Source organism: Schistosoma mansoni, chromosome 1 (assembly GCF_000237925.1).
Source record: "Schistosoma mansoni strain Puerto Rico chromosome 1, complete genome".
In the NCBI taxonomy this organism is placed as follows: domain Eukaryota; kingdom Metazoa; phylum Platyhelminthes; class Trematoda; order Strigeidida; family Schistosomatidae; genus Schistosoma; species Schistosoma mansoni.
In genome coordinates, this window is record NC_031495.1 from 50670144 (window position 1) to 50683138 (window position 12995).

Sequence of the window (12995 nt, forward strand, 5' to 3'; positions counted from 1 at the left end):
AACCCTTATGAAGAGTGCCTTCAATCACTTAACCTTTACCCGTTAGAGTACAGGCGTCTTAGAGGTGACCTTCTTATGACTTACAGTATCCTTAATACTTCTGGTAATCCCCTTAAACATCTTCTTAAGCTTAGTCATAACACTAACCTGGGAGGTAACACCCAGAAATTGGAGACCCTACATAGCAGAACAGACTGCAGACACAACTTCTACTCCGTTAGAGTTGTCAAGTGCTGGAATTCTCTGCCGACTGAGCTAGTCCAAGCAACCTCCCAGGAGTCCTTTAAGGGGAAACTTGACTTATTCCTAAGGACTAAGGATAACATATTATTATGATTTACCAAATTATTTTTTTCCCTCTATTATCGTTCATATACCTGGTTTTTTGCCTGGAGGTATTGGTGATCCACTGCTACTAGACACGGAAGCTCGTTAAGCGAAAGCTTCTTCTATTCCGTCCTCAACCATTTGAACCATTTTGAACCAAATAAATTAATGTTAAATGTGGCAATGTCAACAGTTTTCGTGCAAATAATTTATTTGGATCTCTTCCATCATCTTTTATAATACGTCAACCAATGACAAAATTAACAGACGATATGGATTCGTTGATGAAAAGAATTATGTTTCTCCTGCTAATCGTAGTTTTCTTAAACGTACAAGACAACATATTATCGATATACGTGACTAAATGTTTTCTGAAAAATTAAGGTCGTTAAAAAATATATTCAACTAATCTAAGCTGACCTACAAACACGATAACGATTTCTGGCTCCTCAAATATGAAATGGTTGTCTTTGTTTAGGCCTCCCAAGGTCGCTATTTGAAGGGCGGTTACTTCAATTGTCGTATCACCTAGTATCTCGTTAACACTGTGAAGATGAGTGAAGTACAGGTTCTCAAAGATGTAGCCACACGGCTTCGAATAAACTCAGTGAAAGCGACTGAAGCGGCAGGATCCGGGTAACTCTTTCTTATTTCAGTCATTGTACTTCAGACATCCTACTTCATGTGCATCTCTGGCTGAAATTATGTCTGTACTTTTCCTGAAGGAAATGCGCTACAAACCAGAATCACCTAGAAATCCTTCAAGTGATAGATTTGTATTATCCAAAGTAGGCAACTTCTCTTAAGTGATTTATTATAGGGTCATGCCGCTCCAATACTTTACGCAGCATGGGCTCAGGTCGGGTTGTTCCCTGAGTCAGAATTGCTTAATTTGCGCAAAATAGATTCGGATTTGGAAGGTCATCCAACTCCGGTAAGAGTTTTAATGTCTAACGCCTGTAGCGCTTGCCTTTTGTTGATGTTGCAACCGGTTCTCTTGGTCAAGGTGTCAGCATTGCTGCTGGGATGGCGTACGTCGGAAAATATATTGACAAAGCAAGCTATAGAGTATACTGCGTGGTTGGAGATGGGGAATCGACTGAAGGGAGTATCTGGGAAGCATTAGCCTTCTCATCATTTTACAAACTGGATAATCTTGTTATAATATTCGACGTTAATCGCCTTGGACAAAGTCAGCCGACACAACTGCAACACCATTTAGAAGCTTATCGACTACGGACTGAAGCATTTGGGTATGATTTCAGTTGCTCCATTAATTTTTAGCCTTGTCCATTCTTTAAGATCTTGTTTTCAGTATTGTAAAAAATCCCATATTTAGTAAGTAGATAACGAACCTTGCGAATACTATGTTGGACTAGGCGTTCGGTGTTCTAAGGATTAGTTACACTAGTAGAATACTTCATAACATTATCTCAGGGGATGTGAAGAGGTATAAACTTAAATGGTAAAAAGTTATCCCATTGTGCTTGGTTTAACAGCGGATTCAGAACTAGATCGACCAGATTTTTCTGAATAGCTTTGGGTTGCAGTTTAGCTGTATTATATGCATCATATAAAATATGGCAGTTCTGCATGTTCTTTTCGTACGAATCTAAATACTAGAAGAGTATTTATGCCCAAATATCTTTTCGGTTCGTTTGTCTATTTCATGTAAAGTAATGAACTTTCCAAGCACTAACTTCAATTTATACAGTATTGCCCCTAAAATGATTTCGTATGTATCCAATATCTATCCAGTGTAATGAACTTTTCGAGTTCCGGCGAATTGCTAGGATTCCCACCCATCACTTTATCTGGTTGGAGGTTGGTTATATTGTCTAAACATAGAATACAAAGGTGTGATCGCTTTGTCAATAGAGGTAGGTAATAAATGTCACAGTTGTATTAAAAACTACTTTCGCGTTCCAAATGAAATTATTTTGCTTTCGTGATACAATACTAAAAAAGTATTTTTATTGGCATTACTGCATGGAGTGAACTATCTTGCAATAGTCAATCAGAATACATTCATGGTTTCAAAATGGAACGCCTAATACTTTTCACTGTAAAATCGTTCGAAAAATTACCATAGGAGCATAAAGAATTTCGACTAAACTGTCTCCAATCAACGTAAACCATACTGCAGTAAATACATCGCAAGTAAACAGCAATGCATCAAATTCATGCAAAAGCCATGCTTGTAAGTAAACTGTCCTACAGTAAACTTAAGCTAAAATGTTTTTAGTGCTACCCAAGCTGATGATGAGAAATAATTCTAGGTTAACTCGATCACCACATCCTAGATGTGAGTGTTAATACTAATCGGTCCCCTAGACCGAAATGTGTCTGGTCCTACGTTGTAGCTGACTGACTGAGACCGAAATAGGTGGCACGGGGTTCATGCCTGTAGGTTGGTAATCGGAAGTCGAACGTCTCAACCACCAGACCACCACTCTAAATAAAAGTTTGACTACTCTACTTGAAGCTAAACGTTTAGTAGGAACTAATGATAACACTCAGTCGCTGAAAGCGATGTTTGTAGAACAGGGTTAAAGCCTGAAATTTGACATTTAGAAGCCGCAGCCGAAACTGAAGTAGCCTAGTGAGTAATTGCTAACGAGTCCTTTTAGCCTAACAATCATTAATGTTCACAAGAAATATTGCACATGCCGTAGTAAATATAACTGTTTTCGTTACTGATTTCCTACCTGAAGATATATAAATGAATTCATGTTTTCTTCCATATCATCTCTAATATTTAAAGAATGTAACTTCAATGTATGGTCAAACCATACTGCTTTCTGGGCCTATAACTTATTTTAACCAGTAAATCTTGATCAGCAGTAGTTATAGTAAATAAATTGCTCTCTGGTGGCTAGATTGCTTTGTTTGGTGTTTTGTCGCGTATATCCTAATGTTCAGTAATTGTATTTAGTTTCATACTGAGGTGGGTAAATTTTACTAACATTTTTATGTTCAAAAGAATCTATATATTATGTCCTAATTACTAAAGGTAAAGTATTTTTTAATGATCACTTTAGGTGTCATTCTATAGTGGTAGATGGTCATAACATTGAGGAGTTACTTAAAGCATTTTCATGTGCTCGTACGGTCAAAAATAAACCTGTTGCTTTAATTTGTAAAACGTACAAAGGTCAAGATTTCCCTGGTATTGCTGATCAGGAGAATTGGCATGGTAAACCCCTTGGAGTTAAGGCGAAGGAAGTTTTGGATTACCTCAATGCTCAATTAAGCAATACTTCAGTTGGTAGTTATTCTCTACCTTCAAAACCGCTGGATGATTGCAGCGAACTAAAATTAGTGGGTACTATCAAGCTGCCGTCCGCCCCACAATATAAAATCGGAGATATGGTAATTCATCAAAAATGCTTTTATATATATATATATATTACTTGGTTATGTGCTTACTGCATAGTTCAGTTTTCTCAAACCATTTACAATCTTAAATCATTTTGTGGTTACTTTTGTTGAGGTATTTACATTCATATGTATCCGCTTTATGTTTACTTACCATTAGGTAGCTACTCGACTCGCCTATGGCACAGCTCTCTCTCGTATTGGTCAAACTTGTGACCGAGTTATTGGTCTCGATGGTGATACTAAAAATTCAACTTTTAGTATTAAACTTAGAGATGTTAAACCAGATCAATTCGTCGAGTGTTTCATCGCAGAGCAAAATTTAGTTGGTGTAGCTATTGGTTGCGCTACACGTGGGCGAACCATTCCATTTGTCAGTACTTTTGCCGCCTTCCTTACTCGGTCTTTCGACCAAATACGCATGGGTGCAATTTCTCAGACCAACTGTAATTTCGCTGGTTCACATGTCGGAGTCAGCATTGGTGAGTTCACTGTATAAAATGGTTGAATAGTAAGATATCAAAGTTTGTTTAGTAATATCACTTCTTTTCAGTCGCTTCATAATTGTGCATCATATTTGTGTGTGGGCTGCGATACTATACTGGTACCGAAACCGAAGTGGGTAGTTTTTTGGAAAGAGCTCAAACTGTTGATCTAAGGGTTTGATCGACCTGAGATGCAGTGTCATGTCAAGCGGTTACCGGAATGAATTTGCACTCCATTTATCTGCCAGGATCTTTCAGCCCATGCCCACCATTGGTCTAGAATCATAGTTCTCCACCTCCCCTAGGTTTAGCTTCCGCAGTGGTTTATTGGTTAAAGCGTTTAACCTCCCCCTCCACTTTCTTCGATGTTTTCACCTGGTTAGCATCCGTACCCGTCACACTTGGAATGTGATTCATATCTCAGTACCTAATAAATTAGTTTTTTAGCTTTCTTCTCTGCCTGTCTAGTTAAAGCTCATGATATCCGTTTTTCATCACACTTCCGTATGAACAGCTATCACGTGAAGGTAATCATTGGGACGGCACCGATGACGAAATCGTTGGTATCACCGTCTTAAAGCACCAACTCCGGTGAATTGGTTATATTATATGAATGTCATCCCAGAGACTCCCACTTTTCCCACTAATTGCCATTTCAAAGACTTCATGGAAAAGGAAAGAGATGGTCGGTTTATGAAAATGCTGTAACATGAAAAATTGCTTTGTAAGTCTGTGACTTGTCGGCTCATCACGGGTCCCTTTCTTGGGTCCTAGTGATGGTGCATTTCGAACTTCAGCTGAGGTCGGGCGACCTACTTCAATGTTTCGCTAAGGGTGTTTGGAAATAGTGGGTAGCTGTAGAATAGCTGAAGGCCAACCGGAATTCTCCTTAAAGTGTTACATCCATCATTCTAAACGTCCGAGCTGAGAGCATAAAAGAGTGTCGTCCTTTTCCGAGATCTCACACTTGTCTTAATTCCGGTTTCTTGTGTTAAGCTGAGAAGTTGTCTGGTGTTACTCACAGCCTGTGCTTTTCCCATCTCTTTTGCTTTCACTAGTCTACCACCACTCACGGTCGTTCCTTAAACTTTTGGCTAACCTAGATCTGATTTGTTTTCGCTCTTTATCGTGTTTATGAGAATCTATCAGCATAAAAGTTGTCGCAGAAATCTATTGGTTTTTCGTGACCCTTTGGTTCAAATCACTAGCAAATGTCACTGCTGTTTCCACAGCTGTTTGTCTATTTTCCGAAGCAATATCTGGGTCGGTCTCGTTTACAAAACTGCTTAAATGTAACCTCAGTTGTTCCTGGAATTTACATTTGGCTTTCTCGTCCTCCAGTTCAATCCTAATGGGTCTTCTTATTGTAGTTTTTCTGCGTCCAATGTGAAGCAAGAAAGTGCGTGCTCGTATTAGAGCATGATCAGAGTCTAAACATGTATTGCAGAACCGGTGATAGTCTTCTATCGAACCTCTCTAACGATGACTGATGGCAATATGATCTTTTTGAGTCCATCGTTGGTTTGGTGCAGGGAGTCGCCGTGTTAGACGATGTCTCTCCTTATGCTTATAATTAGTGTTTGCTGAAAATAAACGATTGTCTGAGCAAAGTTGCAATAGACGGCCACCATTATCTGTTCTCTGAGCAGGGATACTAAAATACTCACCTAAATGTCTTTTTGTTTGGTTTAAGCCATCTACTTGGGTATTATCGTCACCTGCAACGAGTACTATATCTGAGTGTTTAGCCTTTTGAAGAATTTCAGAAAGCTTTTTGTAACAGTCATCTTTCACTTTATCCAGACTGCAGTCAATGGGAGCGTAGGCAGAAACGATGAAAAGGCAAGTGCATATGTTCCTATTTTGAGTTCTTACGGACGACTGTTCACAGAGACCCACTTTAATAGTGCTTGTTCTGCCCTCGTACTAGGTGCTATGCCTACACCTGCAATTCCATGAGATCTAGCCATCGGGTCGCCAGATACACTGAAGGTGTATTTCGTCGGCTCTACGTTTTGACGAGGTGAGATCAAATGAATGACCACACTGGGATCTTGTATGTATGTTTCGGAGACACAGCATACATCAATGGTACGAGATTCTAGGGTTTTAACCCAGGAGGCCTGTTGGCCGATTTGACATTGGATGCGTACGCTGAAGGCTCCAATGTGTAGTTTGGAGAGAGGTTTCAGTATACCTGAGACAGTGTTTTGCTCACTAGAATCGTTGGCCATAGTGACACTTGAGGAGAAAGCCGAAAGAGGGAGTTTAGTGTTGAAAGTCTATGTTGGAGGAATAGTAGGGATTCAAGAGGAAGATTGGTTATGAATACAATGATCTTGAGTGCTGTTATAGGTATGAGGGCAGTTATTACTTCCCGGTTGCCCACACCGTGGAAGGGTTCTTCTAGAGATGCTTGAAAAGGAAATTGGATTAAAGTTGGTCCTAGTTACCTGAGAACGTGACCACAGTGCCCAAAGGACAACTGCTTGAGGTCGGTCACACACGACCTTTTTGTGGGTAATCCTTGTGTTAACTCCTTACTTGTTGGGACCTTACCGCCGGTGACGGATATCCGTGGGATAAGGCGAGGTGTGTATTTTTAGAGTCGACCTTTTCTAACCCCACCCCTCCTTGTGGGAAGGCAGCATCGCTGTTATACTGGTTGTCAGAAGGAAATACCTTACCACCGCCACACCTCCGTACAGTCAGAAGTACGATTTCGCTTTCGGACATTGGGTTTGCTGCTTTTAGTCTTACCATTCTTCAACTGACCTGTCTAGCATGGCAGGACCTTTAGGAACGATTGTTCAGCTAGTTAAGCTCCGTTGGTTCATTACAATGAGCAAGCCTGACCATCACGTCGAGGTAGCAGCGACGGTCGGGATTTGACCCTTTATCTGACTCTAATTGAATCTTATGATATTATTGATGGGGTTATCGATTATGTAAGCTTCTTTGAGCCCGTTCGTCGAAAGTTCGGAGTGCAAAAGGTTACTGACTGACGTGATTCGCTAAGTTACCTTCGTCGTCGTCGGGCTCATCACTTTTAGTAGCCCTTTATCCAACTCCAATTGGATCGTAAGAATGATCGTCATCGAGTTATTGATGGCTTGTCGACTGACTCATCACGTTAGTGGCTCAATATCTGACTCCAGTTAGATCGTGTGATGATTATTGTTAAAATACACATACCGCTAACCCTCGTATGCAATCATCGACTTAAATCGCGTTAGTGAATAACGGAATTAAATAAGTCAAGTACGAGAATGAACTTCGAATATATATATATATATATATATATATATATATATATATATATATATCACAATCGTTGTTCTAGACAAACAATCAGGGAAACTAAGCTAAGTGGAACGGATCAGAGAAAACATGTGAGTCAACTTTATTTAACCAAGCCTGACTCAATATTTATAGTCAGACAAAAATAGGTTACAGACACATGGTGAATAGAGTAAGTAATTAACACGTAGATCATATGAAAAGGTCAGGGTTAATAAGCGAATAGATGACAGGGCAAGTACATGGCTTGAGAAGAATGAGTAGATTGACCTGTCCAGAGGCTAGAATAACCTATGTGGGCTTGAAATAGTACCAGCCCCTACAGTACTACTCTTTTCTGCTTACCAATCTATTTGTATGGCACTTTTGTTGGTGCCCCTCCATCCATATATGTTGTAGCTTCTGTGTTGCTTATGTCTGGCTGACCATTCTATCAGGATATGTGCCTTAAATAAATAAGTAGACGGGAAACCCAATAATAAATGTCATCCGATTTCAACAATAAGTAAATAAACCAACATGTAATGTTTATCTTAAGTACAATAAGTTAATGATAACTTGAATAAAACGCCTATTTCTGGTGATATGTGTTATCCTATTAGTAGTATAACTCCTTAAAGTATTTGAATCAAGTCCAATTGACTTGATCGCAGAATCTCTACCTGAGAAAATATACTGAGTAAAGGCTTATGCAACTTCTAATTTTATATGACGTTTTAACCATAGAATGTCGAACTTACAAACCCTCAGTCTAAACCTTTGTAAGTGAATGAAACGCACTGTTTTGATCACCCTTTTTCTCTGAAGCATTACTTACATTTGATGTATTCATCGAGTATGCAGTGCCAATTCTAGGTGAGGTGGTAGATGAACATTGTGAGTCAGCTGGTAAAAGTTGAAATCTGTATGGATTAGAATGATCAGTGTATTATGTGGGTCTTATTGTAGTTTATATGAAACCTATCGTACAAGTGTCGGATTAGTCTGATGAAACACGAAAGCAATACAGTGAGTTAGCATATTGTTATTTCCCGACAAGAATAATGAATGACAACTGTTGGGATCTTTTTATGGACTAATACTATACATATATTTTTATTGTATAATTAATTGTTGAATAACTAAACTATGTATATTCATATTCTTATCATAAACTTTATCTTGACCTACAGACTATTATTATACGATTCACCATTCTTAAGTTATGCCCCATTTGTTAATCACAGTCTCCCACACTCACAGCCACTTTCGGTTGGATCTTGTACAAATGTTATTTTTTATTTTATGGTACGATGTGGTCTGTTTGGTTTGTGTGTAAACCCAGTATGTTTAAAATATATGATTCATATCGTGGAGGCTGAGATTGGTGTTCTGGACTCGAAAGGCAGGACCAGGCAGCCAGAAGGACTGATAAGAATTCTAGACTGCTCGTACGGGTTTTATGCGTCATTGGTTCGGTCGATAAGTGACTGTTCTCTAATTGACGGTATCATTACGTTATATATTAATAGGGAACAAGGTGACAAGTTATAACACTTATTAAGAGTCACTCCTTTTTTAAATTATATAGTCAGGTCCAAACTTTTTAAATAAGTTCCTTGAGGCGCTATGTTCAACAATTCTAAGCTTTTATTGATGTGGTTGAAAGTCAGATGTAGGATTTTTAATACCTAGGGTAAATGGTGATTGGATTCGGTTAACATTCGTATCTTAACCACACTAATTAACAAAAGTTTACAAACCCGGCTTGTGCTGCTTACTTGTCACAATTCAAGACAATATCAATACATGCCATTCAAAGCTTGTTTCTTATATCACTTTTTGGATACATTTTTATGTTATGCTGTGTAGCAGTTATTTTAGTGGGTCAGGGTTATCTCCTTTTTCACCTGTCTAATATTTATAATTTTTTTTCTGAAATAGGTGAAGATGGGCCGAGTCAAATGGCTTTAGAAGATATGGCTATGTTTCGTTCTGTGATTGGCTCCACAGTGTTTTATCCATCAGATGCTGTGTCGACTGAACGAGCTGTTGAATTGGCAGCCAACACCGTGGGGATCTGTTATATAAGAACTGGACGTCCTAATCAACCTGTAATTTATTCTCCCGAGGAATGCTTTTGCATTGGTAAGGGAAAAGTAAGTGATCATTTAACTTATATCTGGTACTTTTAAATATTACATGTTTTTCAATCTTTCTTTGCTCCTTATTATAGACAAACTAGTAATTCGTCCAGGTGTTCGTAATTAACATATTCACACGTTTGTATTCTTGAAGTTATTTTTTAAATGCAAAAGTTAATTCGCTCCAAAAATAACTGCCAAAAATATCACTATTATTAATATTGTAGACAAAAGAGAGTTAATCAACTCGATTTGGCAATACATTTATCTTCACTTGTTTTTGAACCACATTCACTGTATAAAATTTACTTGGTACCAACATACAACAAAAAGTAGAAATACTCACAAAACTATTGACATGTATAAATATTTTCCTCTACAACATTAATACCACTACTTTTATTATATATTTCATCATTAGTTTATCAATTAAATCTAAACCGCACAAATCACTAAATCTATATATTTCCATAAAACCAGTAATCGTGATAATATTATAACCTATTCTATATAATGTGAACAAATCTCTCAATGTTTTTATAGTGCTTTACTTTAGATTTTATAGTATGAGAGTTATATAAACTGTTAGCAAACACCAGATAAATGTACATTATTTATAATGCTTACAATTGTTTATGGCTATCTTTCACTTCAATAGGTTGTTCGGACTTCAGGATCTGCTGGTGATCATTTAACTGTAGTTGGTGGTGGTATTACTTTAACTGAAGCCTTGAAAGCAGCCGATGTTCTTGCAACTGAAAATATTAATATTCGTGTCATTGATCCATTCACTATTAAGCCAATAGATGCAGAATTACTCGCAAAGGCTGTTAAAGAAACATGTAGCAAAGTACTGACAGTAGAAGATCATGCACCTGAAGGTAAGTAGTGCTTCAATTATTATGTAGTGATTAGATTAGCAAATTGTGGAGTTTCTGTTAACATTTTGTTTCACACATAGCTCCGTCTAACTGTTATGTCACATATATTTGTAGCATAACTGTATCCACAGACGTTTATGTAGATGATCGTAATCAGACAGACACTGTGAATTGTACTGTTTGCTTCAAGTTATTTACTAAGTAATTCATTCATCAATTTGGTTTTATTAGATTTACTTTTCCCTTAAAGTTGATACATTCTAAACAGTTTCACTCTGTAAGAAATCCCATAAATCATAATGTTCGGTGTTTCTTCAGAACATTTCGGTTGAGGTATTTGTGGTGGTATTTGATGTTTTAGGTTTTTATTAATTTAAAAATAGCCTTTATTCCACAACTGGTCACAAAGTTATTACATTACAGGACTACTTGGTACTTGTTAACTTGCAAGATTTTTCAATCATATGTATTTTTTATACTGACTTTATTCATATTTGAAACCTCAATTATTTGTCGTTATTGTTCAAGAGATTGAAACCTTATCTGAGGACATATTGTCTCCTGATCAGTAAATCTTTAATAGATCTAGTCATACAATTCAAAACTGTGCAATGCAATCGTTTTGGACGCTTCGTAGTAGAAACCTAAAATATTTTATTGTAAAATTCATGTTATTATTAAACAGCGTGAGAACTGGTTTCACACTTAGATTCTGAATGGCACGCGATTGAATGTTTTGTGTTTTTGTTACAGCAGCGTTATGTACATTTAAAAACACATGTACTTACACCTGTTACCTCTCGTATAAGAGCATAGGCCGCCCACCAGCATTCTCCATCGAACTCTGTCCTCGAAAATCCTTCCCAGTTGTTATTCATTCTTTTGGTGTATGCCTCCAATTCCCAGCTCAATGTGTTCCTTGGTCTTCCTCTTTTCCTTTTGCCTTCAGGATTCCAAGTTAGCGCTTGCCTCTTGATGCAGTTTGATGATTTCCGCAGTGTATGTCCTATCGACTTCCATTGTCTTTTCCTAATTTCCTCTTTAGCTGGAGGCTGGTTTGCTCTCTTCCACAGCAGTATCTGACCAATCAACATTGAGTCTCCTGCGTAGACAACTGTTTATGAAAACCTTTACTATTTTGGATGATGATTGTAGTAGTTCTTCATGTTTCAGCTCTGTACGTTCGTATTGAAGATTCTAACCTTGATGTTGACTGACAGTTGTTGTGAGTTCTGTGTATTCTTCAACTGTAGACATGCTGCCCTTGCTTTGCTAATCCTTGCATTAACATATGCATCAGATCCTCCTTGTTTATCGATGATGCTGCCCAGATATGTGAATATTTCCACCTGTTCCAGAGCCTCTCCATCATGTGTGATAGGGTTGATTTTCTCCGTGTTGTATTTGAGGATATTTCTTTTTCACTTGTGTAAGTTGAGGCCTACTGAATGTGTAAATAGAAATATGACCAGTCACGTCACGACTAGTCTAAATTGGAATATTTTTTCCCTATTACTTCTTCATTTATCTCGTAATTTTGCTGGCCGTTCGAAGTCCCACAATACTGTTATGACTTTTCTAATGTTACCCTAGATAAAACCGTCAAGAGTTTTATATAGGCTCTTATTTCTTCCTTAGTAAGTAAAATCGCTAATACTTAAATTTGATTTGTTTGTCACTGGAGTACTTAATTACTACATTCAAATTGCTGTTTTTTGTTATTTAGTGATTTGGCCGACTATGCATCGTCATATGTTGTTTTATCCATTTTCTTTATTTTTTGTCTTTGTGATATTTATTTACAGGAGGTATAGGAGATGCAGTTAGTGCAGCTCTGTCACAATGTGGCATAAAGCATACTGTTCAAAGATTAGCTATCAGAGAAGTGCCGCGTTCTGGGAAACCAGAAGAATTATTAGCCAAATATGGTATTGATGCCAATGCTATTGTTCGTGCTGTAAAATCATTACTTGGCAAACAATAAATGGTGCATAGTATTATCTTCCGTTTCAATACTTATTGTGATTCAATATTAGGTCAATTTTAATGGATTCAATTCTAATCAGTAATTCTTCACTTCATAACAATAAATATTATCATTGCGCTTTCAGTACACATTTGTCTTACCATGTGAATTTTTTTAACTGATTCCTGTTGTTTGTTGTCTGGTTAATTATCTAATTCTTTAACTTTATTTTGTAGTAATAAAAAATTCTTTCTGTTTTACTTGATATATGCAAATTAAAATAATTAAGATTTCAGTTATGGTAAAAATAAAACGTTAGGTTAGTTGTTTTTTTTTTAATTAGAACATATAAAACGAACCAATTTCTGTGGAATAATAAAGGCAGCAATTCAACTTGTTTAAATATTACAACAAAATTCATATTGACTGTTTAACTCATGCCACACACACTTTTTTACCGGAAAAGTCAGTCAGTCACAACGTAGAACTTCGTACGTACGTACACCAGTTCGAGTTGCCATACCATATTAGCACA

At 37.3% G+C, this 12995-nt stretch overlaps 1 protein-coding gene across 2 annotated transcripts; it reads left to right on the forward strand.

Annotated features, from left to right (window-relative positions):
• Positions 1–846: 846 nt before the first annotated feature.
• On the forward strand, positions 847–12786 carry Smp_059790.1 (transketolase; the record flags this gene model as incomplete). Of its 2 annotated transcripts, XM_018794755.1 has the most annotated exons (9): positions 847–963; positions 998–1115; positions 1148–1261; positions 1291–1580; positions 3369–3699; positions 3866–4187; positions 9414–9628; positions 10272–10494; positions 12300–12478. In XM_018794755.1, the coding sequence occupies exons 1-9, from the start codon at positions 881–883 to the stop codon at positions 12476–12478; spliced, it is 1875 nt and encodes a 624-aa protein (XP_018649135.1). In that variant the 5' UTR covers positions 847–880. The 2 variants fall into 2 exon arrangements, with proteins under 2 accessions (XP_018649135.1, XP_018649136.1); XM_018794756.1 differs by lacking the exon at positions 847–963 and having other exon boundaries at positions 971–1115; positions 12300–12786.
• Between the last annotated feature and the right edge of the window lie 209 nt (positions 12787–12995).